Source organism: Hyperolius riggenbachi, chromosome 4, assembly GCF_040937935.1.
Source record: "Hyperolius riggenbachi isolate aHypRig1 chromosome 4, aHypRig1.pri, whole genome shotgun sequence".
In the NCBI taxonomy this organism is placed as follows: Eukaryota; Metazoa; Chordata; class Amphibia; order Anura; family Hyperoliidae; genus Hyperolius; species Hyperolius riggenbachi.
The window spans coordinates 365,249,318-365,265,111 of NC_090649.1; the positions used below are offsets into that span (position 1 = coordinate 365,249,318).

The 15,794-nt window shown below is 43.8% G+C and overlaps 1 protein-coding gene across 3 annotated transcripts in view; it reads right to left on the reverse strand.

Moving 5' to 3' along the window:
- STRN (striatin) overlaps positions 1-15,794 on the reverse strand; it is a 176,845-nt gene that overhangs the window by 67,366 nt on the left and 93,685 nt on the right. For all 3 annotated transcript variants that reach the window (XR_011019406.1, XM_068231973.1, XM_068231972.1), the window contains exons 6-7: positions 12,695-12,830; positions 7,692-7,827 (exon numbers count right to left, since the gene is read on the reverse strand). Coding sequence is in view for 2 of the 3 variants with exons in the window: in XM_068231973.1 (XP_068088074.1) it covers positions 7,692-7,827; positions 12,695-12,830 (272 nt within the window). In the remaining variant the exon portion in view is untranslated. The remainder of the gene's footprint in view (positions 1-7,691; positions 7,828-12,694; positions 12,831-15,794) is intronic.

The window sequence follows — 15,794 nt, forward strand, 5'->3', positions numbered from 1 at the left end:
CAAACTAAAGGGATCCTGCAATCCTGGTTAAAATATAAAAACGGTTGTCCGCTATCAGGCGACAAAAGCTGGCAGCCCCACCATACTTTTGGCCAATAAACTGTTGCTGAATAAAGCTAGCCATACACTTATAGATTTCCCACCTGATAAGGCAAAATTATCTATCCCTCTCTGAAAGAAACAGACTCCTAACACCGATTTTCTATAGATTCCAGCAGGGAATTCATTGAAAACAGATTTAAACTGCAACATTGCACTGTTCAATGCAGTGCAATGCTATGGGCTCTACAACAGCTGCTTCCCCAACCAACTAAGATCTTTCATTATGTCCGATTGTTACTTTCGATCGATATTCGGCATTAGTGTTCAAAATCTACTGAAAGTTGATCAATCTGACATTTTGGCAGAACAGATTCCCTGCATATCTATAAAACCTGCAGAATGGAAAAAGAACGATATGGGCACCTTTAGCGTGTATACTTAGTCGCATAAATGCACATGCAAAACAAAGTTTTAGGTTGTTTTTTTAAATGAGATCTAGCACAGCCTGCATTTATTTTAAAAGTTCTCACTATACTGCACACATTTGACTGCAATTTTCTCAGCAAACCTCCCTGTGGAAAATATATAAGGGTTGTAAGATTTAGCTGACCAAGAATGAATTGCTCTGGAAATCTTTATTAAAGATTTTCTCCATCACATTTTTTTCCACATTAAATGGTTTGCTAATACAAATGTGTAAATCCGCACTCCTAATTAAATGTGATGTGCAAGCCCCATGACTAAATGGAAGAGCAAGAATTATAGGAGAAACCGAAATTCTGGCAAGAATGGGCTTCACCACCATATAATGAATACAAAATTACTTTTATTCAAATACTTTAAACACAATGTAAAACCATTTAAAATGACAACACAATCATGTGTCAGAGAATACAAATCAATACAAGTTCCTCACCTCCTGAAAATCAAGGTAACCCTGTATGCTGCATGATTAACCATCTGGGCTCAGCAATCGAGCCCAGTATGGAAAATAAGGGCCCGGGTCCGTAATAAGGGGTTAATAAGGTGCTGATGGTTAATGTGCAAAATCTTAATTAAATGAATAAAGTGCAAAGAACAGTCTTAAATAGTTCTGTTATGCTCATAAACAAGGCAATATAAAGTGCATATGATGAACAGTGCAAACAAGGATTAGGCAATACAAATAAACAGTGTAAACAGTACATGTTTTGCAGAAAACCACAAACATGCACAGGTGAGGTAATTCGTGTCTCAGCAGTGCTGATTAACTACCTCTGTGGATTTCAACAAAACATGCACGGTTGGTGGGCCTTGAGGACAGGGTTGGGGAACACTGGTAGTATACATACATATCCCAAGGACAGGGTCCACAATGTGCACATGTTGCAGTAAGGGCGGAGGGGGGCACACCAAACGCTCCACACACGGCATGGTCCACATGACCACTTCATCAGGTAATGGTTTTATATTGTGTTTAAAGTGTTTGAATAAAAGTCATAAGTCTGCATACTATGCAGTCATACCACGATGAGGCCTGATACTTACAGCAGCTTTTTAGCTGTGCTTTGAAATCAGTGGGTATTCCAAAAGTGCAATGATAATTAGGTTAATGCAGGTGATATGCAATTATGAGTCCTGCAGCACTTTTTCGAATCATGCTGAAAAACGCAGTACTTCGTGCTTCTGAAACTGCCCACTGGGTCCCAGGTGGTACCAACAGTGCTTTTACCATCAACAAATCCCAAAGTTGGCTAGACCTACAGACAGGAAAGTTGAGCCATGTCTCTGTCCAGGTCATAGACTGGCCTACACATACCCACAGGGCAAGCAGGGATCAACATGGTGTGGGGCTGGGCAAAAGGTCTACAGGTGGACTTCCTTCCAAATTTAGCAACTTTCCAGCGCTGAACAGATCACCATTACCTGGAGAAGCCAGTAGTACTGAGGTGGGAAGTCATCTCTTTCTTGGTTTACAGCAATTCACTATAGTATAGGGTTGAGACCTGTGTTTAGAAATACTGCAGCAGAAGACTAGTCTGACCATCAACAAACATTCCAAAAGACTTGACTATCAACCAAAATTTTTGTTGAACAAATGTAATGAATGTTTGTGGATAACCATGGTTTCCAACTTTCTACTCTTGCATTAGATTCATCTTTCCCCTAGCTCTTCCTTAAGCTCAACACACACCATACAATCTTGGTTGTACAGATTTACCAAATCTATGTAGTATAAGGGCCAACAGATTGAAAATACCTTGAAGGATTGATTGGATAAGCTCTTATACTACATGAAAATGGTAAGATTGAACAACCAAGATTGTATGGTGTGTGTTGAGCCTTAGGCTTAGAGCTCAGACTGATGGATGACAGTGGTGAATCCACCACTTTTTAGTTAGCCCTTCAAATGTGTGGTATTTGTAGGCTGCTGAAAGTGGCAGTGAGATGGTCCTACCCCATTCAGTTACATCTTGGTGGATGGCAAGTGAAAGCCAGAGGTTACATGCAGTAGTCCTGAAACATCTCATAGCTACATAAGGATCGTTATGCAGCAATGGTCAACTCAAACAACCTTTCCATATGACCCTAGATGATTGCATTGCAGCAAACAAGTGACTTCTAGGTTGCTGAACAGCATGGTTGCTGCACAGCCCAACCTTTCCTCTGAACTAGTCGTTAATACTTTGATGTGATGGCATTTCAAAAAAAGTGACAGTCCAAAGTATGAGTATTATGGACAACTTTATTAGAAGGCAGTGGGTACACAACCTAAAATTTCAGATACATGTAGGCAGTTTGGAGAAAAGAAGAATGCTACAGTCCTCAAATATTAGAGGAGAGCCAGCAACGTTTGTTGTCAGACCTGTACACTTAAATGAACTCTTATGTTCACCAATATTTCAGTTAATATATGTGGGTGGTGTTAGAGGTGACCCAGCAATAGATACTGCTGGTGTCACTTTATCCTAGGAAGAGCAATAAAAAAAAAATGTTTAAGCATACTTGATCAGCCATTCCACAAAACTAGGTCTGTGTGGTGATCATGTGCAGCTCCCATGGACAATGCATCATCAACTGATCCATCCATTTTGCAATTGCCACATAAGGAATATGGAGCATTTAAAGGGAAGGTCCAAGCAAAATAAAAAAATGAGTTTCACTTACCTGGGGCTTCTACCAGCCCCATGCAGCCATCCTGTGCCCTCGTAGTCACTCACTGCTGCTCCAATCCCCCGCTGGCAGCTTGCTGACCTCAGAGGTCGGCGGGCCGCATTGCGTACATTTTTACACATTCCAGTCAGTGTAGGAACAGTAACACAAACATTTTTACGCGTTAGTGGATTGATCCACTAACGCGTAAAAATGTATGTGTTAATGTTCCTGCATGAGCGGGAATGCGTAAAAATGTACGCAATGCGGTCCGCCGACCGAGGTCAGCAAGCTGCCAGCGGGGGATTGGAGGAGCAGTGAGTGACTACGAGGGCACAGGATGGCTGCATGGTGCTGGTAGAAGCCCCAGGTAAGTGAAACTCATTTTTTTATTTTGCTTGGACCTTCCCTTTAAGTCTGCCTGCCTTTAAAATGGACCTACTTTCATTATTAATGTAGCTCTATTTTATTCAGCAGAGAAACCTTTTTCACAGTATATTCAGCCCTGTACATGAACAGCACCCACATCTCTAATGCCTCTTTCACACGGGAGGCTGAAGACAGGGATTTAACTTTCTGTCAGCTGCTCCGGTGTACTGAGAAAATGGACTGACGAAGCCAAGCTGAGGCTACAGACCTGCTTTGAGTGCACCAACTGGGCGGCCCTGAAGACACCCTGCCTTGAGGAATGGGCTGAGAACGTCACCTCCTACATAGGCTTCTGTGAGGAGCTGTGTATCCCCAAAAAGGACTTTCAAGGTCTACCCTAACAACAAGCCCTGGTTCAACGGCAAGCTACGCCGACTCCGCTAAGCCAAGGAAGCAGCACACAAGTCCGGCACACCAGAAGAATTCAAGACAGCCAGATACACCCTTAAAAGGGCACTCAGCGCCGTTAAAAGGGACTACTTCAACAAGCTGCGTCTCAGGTCCAACAACTCACGAGAAGTCTGGAATGGTCTCAGGGCTGTCACAAATCTCAAACCGCCTTCCCAACACGCGCCCCCAAGCCTTGAACTAGCTGAAAAACTCAACGAGTTTTACTGCAGGTTTGAACGCAAACCCAACCATCCTGGGATACAGGCGACCACTCCTAGCCTGCCTCCCACAACCACCACCTCTAAAGTGGTCCAGGGATTCTCAGTGCCAGTGGCAGCCCAAGAGGCGGATGTACTTAGGCAGCTCCAAAAACTGAACCCCAGGAAGGCCCCTGGCCCGGACGGAGTGTCTTCTACCTGCTTGAGAGCCTGTGCCAGTCAGCTGGCTCCTGTCCTCACCTCCATATTTCATAAATCCCTGACGGAGGTGCAAAGTTCCTTCCTGCCTCAAGTGGTCTACCATCATACCAATCCCCCAAAAAACGGGCATCACAGACCTCAACAACTACAGACCTGTTGCCCTAACTTCAACTGTCATGAAGATCTTTGAAAAACTGGTCCTCACCCACCTGAAGGGTGCCACGGACGCTCTCCTAGACCCACTCCAATTCGCATATAGAGCCAACAGATCTACAGAGGATGCCATCAACATTAGCCTGGCCTCCATCATGGAACATCTAGACAGGCCGGACACCTATGCCAGAATCCTCTTCCTAGACTTCAGCTCTGCCTTCAACACTATCTGTCCAAGCATCCTGTATGACAACCTAGTGCGACTTGGAGTTGACCACACTCTCTGCGCGTGGATCAAAGACTTCCTCACCAACAGGAAGCAACTAGTAAGGCTCGGCAGCTGCTCCTCCCGGGAGAGAACCACAAACACGGGCGCTCCCCAAGGATGTGTTCTGTCCCCGATTCTGTTCTCACTGTACACAAACAGCTGCATCTCAACCACAGACTGCGTCAAGGTTATTAAATTCGCAGATGACACCACTATCCTTGGCCTCATCAGCGGTGGGGACGAACACGCCTACCGGAGCGAGATGGAGCGCATCTGCAACTGGTGCAAGAGCAACAAGCTTGTCCTAAACGCTGCAAAGACCGTTGAGATGATTGTAGACTTCAGGAAGCGCCCTCCACCTCTCAATCCTGTTCTCATCGAAGGCTCTGAAGTAGCCAAGGTATCTAGCGTTCGGTTCTTGGGTACAACTATCACCAACGACTTGAGATGGGGACAAAACATCACCAAATGCCAAAAGAAAGCACAGCAAATGCTGTTCTTTGAGGCAACTGAAGAAGTTCGGCATGCCCCAGGAGCTGATGACGAGCTTCTACACGGCCACAGTCGTGCCTATCCTCTGCTCCTCTATCATCGTATGGTATGCAGCCGCTACCGCAAGTGACAAGTACAAACTGCAAAGGGTGATCAAGGCTGCGGAGAGAATCATTGGGACACCCCTGCCACCCCTGGACCTCCTCCACGCATCCAGGCTACGATCTAGGGCAAACAGGATTGCGCAAGATCCCCTCCACCCCGGTAGTCGCTTCTTCATCCGCATGCGCTCAGGCCGCCGCTACAGAACTATTCCCACCAAAACCTCCAGGCATAGGAACTCTTTTTTTTCTCCCCCAAGCGGTACGCCTTCTAAACTAGTGCCCCCTACGCTGCATATCCACCCAGCATGCCCCCCCCCCCCCCCCCGGTCATCCTGCAGAACTGCCACTTTTAGGCCCTTATATATGCATGTTATGTTCTGTTTTTATTCTGTCTGTGTTTTTATGCACATTTGCACAGTGTCAGTTACGTTCACTGTTGTAAACCTGTAATTTTTTGCACTAAGCCCTACGCCTGTGTGTACCACAAATAATTCTGAGTGTGGCTTCCGCCGCACTTGGCGAAATAAATCGGATTCTGATTCTGACCAGGCACATTGTGGCACTCAGCATGGATGGCTACAGCCATGCTCAGATGCAATACGCCTATTTTTTGCTGAGTAACACAAATGCTGCTATTCATCTGCATGTAACTACAGTGGAAAAGCAATCATGGCTGGGAGGCCTTAAGAAGGTGTTCTACTGACCTGAATGAAGGGTAACTTTTTTTTTATAAAAGTAATGCTCCAGTTAGCTACAATTATCAGTGCTCTGCAAGACTTTTTGTTTAATATTGTTAAAAAGTAGGTGTTCTTTTCCATGTTCAGCCAGCTATAAATGTCTAAAACTGTCTAAAGCAGAAACTGTTCTTTCTAAGCTTGTATACTCAAAAATACATTTCCAATTTTGCTGCATGGAGTAGGATTCTTTAGTATTAATTTTCCACAGCTGGACTGATCCACTGACAGGCAAGCAAGATTGTGGGGTTACTGGAAACCTGTTTGCATCTTGACATGATCACATGATCCAGGGAGTTAACTTTTTTAAACAAATTAAGAAAAATTACTGAACAGTTTAACGGGTACCGAAGACAAAAAAAAAGTTTTATACATACCTGGGGCTTCCTTTAGCCCCCTTCAGGCTGATCGGTCCTTTGTCTTTGTCCTCTGCTATTCGACCCGGTAATTCCGCTAGTCAGCTGTGCTTCTTGTCGCTGGGGGAGTTCTTTGCCTGCACAGTACTACTGCGCAGGAAGCTCCCAGACGGGGTGGAGCAAGTGTGCCTGCACCTACTGATGCAGGATCCAGGCTGCAGAAGATGGCGAGAGACCGATCAGACTGAAGGGGACTGGAAGACGACCCAGGTATGGATAATTTTTTCCCCCAGTCATCTCAGGTTTACTTTAACAACTTGTAATTTAGCATGTGGCCATTAAAGTTTAATTCCCGGGTATAGATCAGACAAACACTATTCCCTGAACCATTAGCCGCACACTGGTGACATTCCAGGTACTGAAAAAAAAAAATGTTCTTAAGCCTAAAGGCACAAGTGTTATCTTAGTTCCTCCACTATTCTCAAGAGGTAAAGTAGTTGAGTAAAAGTGAGCAAAATTTGCCTTTAAAGCTATACCCTGGGAACATATATTTCCATCACCAGACAAGAAGTAGCAGTCATTTAAGAAATGATGGTACACCCTTTATAAATAGATGTTCGTGCAGCTATGATGTATCCAACTTTGATAACTACCTCCATGACAGCTCACATATAAACCTGGTTGCTCAGTTAAGCATACTTGTTTATGCCTATGAATACAACGGAGGGAAGAGAGGACATGCACTACTACTGCCAGTATGTCTTGGAAAAAAGGTAAAGTTATCAAAGGTTTTCAGACCATTCGATTATCTTTTCTAACGTAACTCAGTTGGCAGTTTCTACTGATGCCACAAGAAAAAAAGTATATGATGTTTTCTAGTCCCAAAGAAAGTAGATGCTCTGAGCCACTGGTTGAGAAAAGGAATGTGCGTCCAAAATTATCAAGCTTTATTTGGATTCACCAAAATACAGAGCACAGGATCATGCGGAACAGACAAACATATCCCCAAAATCTAATTCATTTCTGACCTCTTTTATTCTTACTTACATTTTTAGCTAAAAAAATGCAGTCCTGACCTACTTTTGAAGGCATTGTTTAGTAGCATACAAGTCTTGTAAGGCTTGCAGGGGAACAAAAGTCTTGCATAAGTGTGAAAATAGAGGCAAGCTTACCCCATTCTGTGCCATCACCAGCACTTCTAGACTCTCCTCCATCAGAATCATCTGACACCAAAAAGTCAAATTCCTTCAAAGCCTCTTCTGTATCCCTGTCTTCATTGGGATCTAGTACAGCCCTTCTTCTCACAATCTACAAAACCACAAGAAAAACACAATATGATAAAAGCTATTTACAAAAAAAAAAAAAAAAAAAAAAAAAAAAAAAAGATATAAAACCAATCAAAGTATTACAAATTCCCTCAATACATGTAACGGGTTTCATTAATGTGTAGAAAAGCAGTAGAATGATTGTGCATTATTAAACTCCTATTAAATCAAAACTATGGAATAAATTAAAAATAGTAAACACTTTTTTAAGCAGCTTATACTGTATAGCAAAGGAGTTTAAATATTAAAAAAAGGTAAAGCAAGTATGCACAATAAGAATATACATCAAAATGTACTTTCAGCTAAACATAAGAAATGTAAAGCGGATCCGAGATGAAAAACTAACTATAACAAGTAACTTGTCTATATATCTTATATAAAGTTTAAATAGTTTACACAGCAAATCTAGCTGCAAACAGCTACAATAGAATATGATTATTTCTTCCTGTGATACAATGACAGTACCCATGTTTGTAAACATTACACGCAGGCAAGCTTATCTGCATCATCACTCAAGCTATTGAAAAAAACCTAATCCCCCCCCCCCACACACACACACACACACTTTTTGCCTCTGAAGTCTCTGGCTAGTAATACCTCCCCCTCCTAGTGCCCAGACTGAGCTCCCATGAGCCCTTGCTACTGTCTGAAAATGCCAAGGCTCTCTAAAAAACTGTGGGTGAGGTGTGTTTAGTTTATAGGTAATTAAAGTATTAAAACAAAAACAAAAAAAGCATTTGGCTTGAGGAATGCCCTATAAACAATAGGAAAGGAACACAATTATGCAATGAGTAAAAGTTAATCTCGGATCCACTTTAACTGTGTGCATCAGCTGAAAATACAGAAAAAATGGTAAATGTAATTTACCTTATAAAGCACTAATGAGTCAGACCCAAGCAGCAGGAAATGTAGTAATAAGAATAGATCTTTTGAAGTATCCTGCAGGGATAGGGATAATATAGATACCAATGTTTATCACCTTTTTAAAATATCACTTGGCTGGCTGTTTTGTGGATTCTTTGCAGAAAATAATACGAGTCACCTACCTAGAAAGATTATGCAGATCAGATTTCTGTCTGCATACTTTCTGCAGATATGCGACTATTGAAATCAAAAATTGCATAACAGCCAGGCAAACCAGTGAATGAAGAGGGGTCTATATTCCATTCTCTAAGTTTGCTTCAATGTACAAGGTGGTCCATTTTCCCTTTTCGACTTGCTCAAGGCAGATGTTTTGTTTCCTTAAAGTGGATCCGAGATGAAAAACTAACTATAACAAGTAAAATAATATATATATATATATATATATATATATATATATATATATATATATATATATATATATATATATATATATATATATATATATATATATATATATATATATATATATATATATATATATATATATATATATTTTATATATATATATATATATATATATTCTAAAGTTTAGATAGTTTACACAGCAAAACTAGCTGCAAACAGCTTCTTCAATAGTTTATGAGGATTTATTCCTGTGATACAATGAGGGCAGCTATGTTCTGTTTGTCACAGGCTGAGGGAGATGCTATCAGCTTGCCTGTGTGTAATGTGACAAATTCAGTCCCCTCTTCTCCTCCCTCCTCCCCTCTGCCTCTGAAATCTCTGGCTAATAACCGCCTACTCCTGCCCAGACTGAGCTCCCAAAAGCCCTTGCTGCAGTGCCAAAGCACTCTAAAAAGCTGTGGGTGAGGCTTGTTCAGTTTATAGGGAATTAGAGTATTAAAACAAAACAAAAAATGTATTTGGCTTGAGGAATGCCCTATAAACTATATGAAAGGAACACAATTATGCAAGGAGTAAAAGTTTATCTCGGATCCACTTTAAAGGACTTCCGATGAGAAAATTAAACTTTTTACTCACATGGGGCTTCTTCCAGCCCTGAGCAGCTGTCTCAAGGTGGCTACTAATACAATCTTTTTCATCCAATTTTACCAAATCTATGTAGTAGGTGAGTAAAAAGTAGTTTTTAATTTTCTCATCGGAAGTCCTTAGTTATTAACTCTCATATTTTAAAATAGCATGTCAAAGTCTCAGACAAGTGCACATTTAAAATAAGCTGCAAAGGTATGTGACATGATGATCAGCTTGTGAATGTAGTCCGATTTCCAGAAAAGTAAATACACTAAAAGCCTGTTGTCTGTGAAGGAGAACACAAATGAGGTTTTACTGCAGGAAAGTTCAAAGGGTCATTACTTCTGCTTCTTTTTCAGCTTCTGCCATTCTTTTTCCTGCTAATTTTTGGATTTGGGTTTTAAGCTACATACATATGCTAGATTTTCACTGTCCTAAATGACTCCCCGTGAGTTTCAGGTGACAATTTAGCATGTGTAAAAAGTTTACTCTATTGTCAGTGGCTTACCATTCCAGCAGTTGGCCCTGTCAGATAATTTTTTGCTGACCACTACTGCAGTCTTCACTGCATCTTTTTTGTTTTTCTCCTTGCCCTCTGCTGAAGGAAGTGCTGCTTGGCATATTCTTAATATTGATTTATAAAGTGCCAACATATTCCTTGGTGCTGTATACAGTATAGCGAAGAAGCACATCAGTACACTGACCAGGGGAAATATTTATCCTGTATTTGCATGGACAATACTAACGAAGTATATCAGCAATTTCCGAAATAATCAAATCTCTTTCCCTGACTCACACATAGAAAATCCAGATCTTTTCACAAATTAACCACTTCCGGATTCTCGGTGCGTATATATACGCCCCTGAATCCTGAAGTGTATTCCATGGAAACGTTCCATGTCAGTTCACGGAGGGTGTCTCCGTGAACACCCTGCGAGCCGATCGGCGGCTCGCAGGGTAAATGTAAACACACGGGGAAGACCTTCCCCGGTGTTTACATGTATACGGCGCTGCTGCGCAGCAGCGCCGTAGAGGAGATCGGTGATCCCCGGCCTCTGATTGGCCGGGGATCGCCGGCATCTGATAGGCTAAAGCCTATCCCATCAGGCGCAGGACGGAAATCCGTCCTGCGCCGCTCACAGGGAGAGGGAGGGAAGGGGAAGGAGGCCAGGAAGCGCTGCGGAGGGGGGCTTTGAAGAGCCCCCCCGCGCAAGCGCAAGCAGCCGGCGGCGATCAGACCCCCCCCAGCAGGACATCCCCCTAGTGGGGAAAAAAGGGGGGGGGAAGTCTGATCGGCCTGGCTGCTATCTGATCTGTGCTTTGGGCTGGAGAGCCCACACAGCACAGATCAGCACAAAATTTCATGGTATGGAAGTGGTTAAACTTGAATACCTTCTTTGTCATAATTAAAGGGGCACTATGGCAAACAAAAATTGTAAAATTTAAAATATGTGCAAACAGACAAATAAGAAGTACATTTTTTTCCAGAGTAAAACGAGCCAGGTCTTGGACTAGTCAATCTCTTCATAGGGGTTTCTCAGCAAGGCTTTTATTCTTTTTAAAGATATTCCCTGAAAAGGATTTAAAGAGAATCTGTATTGTTAAAATCGCACAAAAGTAAACATACCAGTGCGTTAGGGGACATCTCCTATTACCCTCTGTCACAATTTCGCCGCTCCCCGCCGCATTAAAAGTGGTTAAAAACAGTTTTAAAAAGTTTGTTTATAAACAAACAAAATGGCCACCAAAACAGGAAGTAGGTTGATGTACAGTATGTCTACACATAAAAAATACATCCATACACAAGCAGGCTGTATACAGCATTCCTTTTTAATCTCAAGAGATCATTTGTGTGTTTCTTTCCCCCTGTTCTCATGCACTGAAGTTTCAGGCTGCTCGTTTCTTCCTGCAAACAGCTCTGCCTGTGTCTGTAATTCTTGAGTATGTGAAAGCCCAGCCAGCTCAGAGGACGATTTTTCCAGCTTGTAAAAGATAAGAGAGAAGAGAGAAGCTGCTCTAATCTAAATAACACACAGGCAGTGTGCATAGAGGGGCCTGGAGGGGGGAGTGCATAGCAGAACCACAACACTGAAGAACTTGGCAGCCTTCCAGACACAGGCCGACAAGTCTGACAGGGGAAAGATACATTGATTTATTACAGAGACTGTGATAGTACAAAGTGCTGCAGTAAGCCAGAACACATTAGAATCGCTTTTGGAACTTGTAGGATGATACAAAACAGGATGCAATTTTTGTTACGGAGTCTCTTTAAACAATGATGCTGGCTAGCTTCCCTGCTCGCTTCATAGTTTTTGGGCAGTTGGACAGAGCAACTGCTTTTGAAAATAAATAAATCCCTGAGAAGAGATGGGCTAGTCCAAAACGCTTCTGTCAGATTTTTACTACCTACTGTAAGTGACAGCAACATAGGAGAAAAGTAATTTATGGTTCATTTTACTATGGAAGAAACGTACATCTAATTTGAATATGTTTGCACATATTTTAAATTTTACAATTTTCCGCCATAAAGCGCCTTTAAAAACGATGAAGACCTGCACATCTTCCCCCAAAAAACCAAACTGTTATTGGGAGAAGCATCTTTGGTGCATCAGCAACCTATACAAAATGATTGGAGTTTAACCCGATGCACAGAAACCAGAGCTGTGGAGTCGGTATAAAAATCATCCGACTCCAATTCCTCAGTTTATGAAACTACCGACTTCAACTCCAGGTACCCAAAATGGCTCCAACTCCTCGATTGACTCCTTAGTCTAATACTTACCAGGGCTGTGGATTTGGTACAAAATTCATCCAACTCCTCGGTTTATGAAACCACCGACTCCGGGTACCCAAAATTGCTCAGACTTCTCGACTCCCGACTCCACAGCCCTGACAGGAAATGTATGCTTTTTTTATATCGTGTTAGCAAGGCGTGTAAAATCTGGATGGCTCACCGTTGCAGCATCAATAACAGTCTTGTCTCTGCTATCATTTTCTTCATCATCCTCTTCATCGCTAAACTCCGCTGCAGCATTTTCTAGAAATTTAAATGTCTCCAACACCGAGGCAGAGTCTGTCATATCTGGTTTCCTATTTTCAAATTAAAATGGTAAATTTAAAGTCTATAAAACGTCATGGTTATATAGCACTCACTACCTAGCAACACAATTTCAAACAGAAAAAATGCCCAACGAGATGTGAAAAGACCATCTTGACCTGATCTCAAAACGGAAAAGTTGCTGAGTTGTCAGCCATAAAACCCTCTACTTACCCGGGGCTATCTCCAGCTCCTTGCAGCCAACATGTCCCACGCCGTATCACGGCTGCCAGCCCGGCGTCCCCGCCAGTGCAGAGGCCTACCTCCTCTAGACAGCGCCGCTGTCAGTCATGGAGTTGCCAGCCATAAAATGCTGACCCCTGATATATTTACCCGGGGCTTCATCCAGCCCTTTGCAGCAGACATCCCATGCCGCATCTCCGCTCGGGCCCCGCCAGTACAGAGGCCAACCTTACTTCGCCTGCACGAGCGCCGCTATCAGTCAAGCCCTTGGTGTGCAGTGCAGACACCGTGGGCTTGATTGACTGTGGCGCTCACGCAGGCGAAGTAAGGTTGGCCTCTGTACTGGCGGGGCCCGAGCGGAGATGTGGCATGGGATGTCGGCTGCAAAGGGCTGGATGAAGCCCCGGGTAAATATATCAGGGGTCAGCATTTTATGGCTGGCAACTCCATGACTGACAGCGGCGCTCGTGCAGGCGCAGTAAGGAGGAGCTCAAGGTTGGCCTCTGTACTGGCAGGGCCCAAGCGGAGATGCGGCATGGGATATGTCGGCTGCAAGGGGCTGGAGGAAGCCCTGGGTAAATATATCAGGGGTCAGCATTTTATGGCTGGCAACTCCATTAAAGCTAACAGTACTGCAGTAAGGAAAGGGAGGAGTATCTGGACTGTCTCACTGTTGACAACAGTACTCCATGTACCCGGCTTCGTGTACTGTTTCCAACATTGCAAGGAAGAATGTGGGTGTACAGTCAGTTTTGAGTATTCATAGCTGCTTGTAGACTAGCACCCATTCCTATTTAGGCTATAACAAAATTGGAATTTTACTATTTCAATCCAATTGCGCCTGAACATTCAGTGGCACTAGGCAAATACTATGTTAGAACAACATATAACAATAATAATATTGTTATTGCGCTTTTCTCCCTGGGGACTCAAAATTGCTGTGACCTGCGTTATACAGTCTCAAAGGCTTGGGCAAAGAGGTGGTTTTAAGCCTTTTCTTAATGGAATACTGTAGGGGGGTCGTGGGAAAATGAGTTGAACTTACCCAGAGCTTCTAATGGTCCCCCGCAGACATCTTGTGTCCGTGCAGCCACTCCCCAATGCTCCAGCCCCGCCTCTGGTTCACTTCTGGAATTTCAGACTTTAAAATCTGAAAACCACTGCGTCTGCGTTGCCGTGTCCTCACTCCCGCTGATGGCACCAGGAGCGTACTGCGTAGGCCCAGTATGGTTTGTGCCTGCGCAGTACGCTCCTGGTGACATCAGCAGGAGCGAGGACACGGCAAAGCAGGCGCAGAAGTTTTCAGATTTTAACCACTTGCCGACCGCACGCTTATACCGTGCGTCGGCAAAGTGGCAGCTGCAGGACCAGCGACGCAGTACTGCGTCGCCAGCTGCAGGCTGATTAATCAGGAAGCAGCCGCTCGTGCGAGCGGCTGCTTCCTGTCAATTCACGGCGGGGGGCTCCGTGAATAGCCTGCGGGCCGCCAATGGCGGCTCGCAGGCTAAATGTAAACACAAGCGGAAATAATCCGCTTTGTTTACATTTGTACGGCGCTGCTGCGCAGCAGCGCCGTAAGGCAGATCGGCGATCCCCGGCCAATCAGCGGCCGGGGATCGCCGCCATGTGACAGGGGACGTCCTGTCACTGGCTGCGCTGCACAGGACGGATAGCGTCCTGTGCAGCCCAGATCTCCCGGAGGAGCAGGTAGGAGAGGGAGGGGGGAGAATGTCGCCGCGGAGGGGGGCTTTGAGGTGCCCCCCCCCCCCCCCGCAACATGCCTGCAGGTAGGAGCGATCAGACCCCCCCTGCACATCATCCCCATAGGGGGAAAAAAAGGGGGGCGATCTGATCGCTCTGTGTGGCCGCGGATCTGTGCTGGGGGCTGCAGAGCCCACCCAGCACAGATCCAAACAAACAGCGCTGGTCCTTAAGGGGGGGTAAAGGGTGGGTCCTCAAGTGGTTAAAGTCTGAAATTCCAGACCATGTCACCATAGATTGTGCTAGGAACAAAGTCTAAATGTTTTAATAACCAGGATGAATAAGCAAATACAATTTGTGGGTTTAACTTATAGTTAGCACAGTTTATTGTAAAGCTATACTGAATGTAAATGGATAGTGTTTTTTTCTATTTTTCCCCCGATTTTCCCTTTAAAATGCATAGAAAATAAGGTAATTACTAAACAAAATGATCACATGCTAAAAGCCTAATTTATCCTGAAAATCAACAATATATCGATCATTTAGGTGTAGTAAGTATTAATAAAGTTATTGGTGAATGAATGGGAGCAGCGCTGATATGTGAAAGTTGCTCTTGTCCTGAAGTGGTTAAAGGACAAAAACCAGGGCAAAAAAAAAAAAAAAAAAAAAAAAAAGTACTAAACCTGGTCCATGGTGCAGGGGCATCTTGTGGATCTTCTCCACCCCCCCCCCCCCCATTATGTCACCCTTGTACCTCATGTCTCCTCTAACTTTAGTATCTTGCTCTGCGACAATCAGGTGCCCCCTGTTTCCCCGTGGCAATTAGGTGCCCCCTGTACTCCCCTGTTCCTTTATCCTGTCTCATGTCCCCATGTGTCGCAGGCATTGGAGGGGAGTGCACAGGCAGTGGCTTACTGCTTAAAGAGAACCTGTACTGAGTAAAAATATTTAAAATAAACACATGAGCTAACTTCAAATGAACATTACATAGTTACCTTGCCATCAGTTCCTCTCAGAAGCACACCATTTTCTTCTGACGATAATCCCTTCCAGCTCTGACAATATTTTGTCAG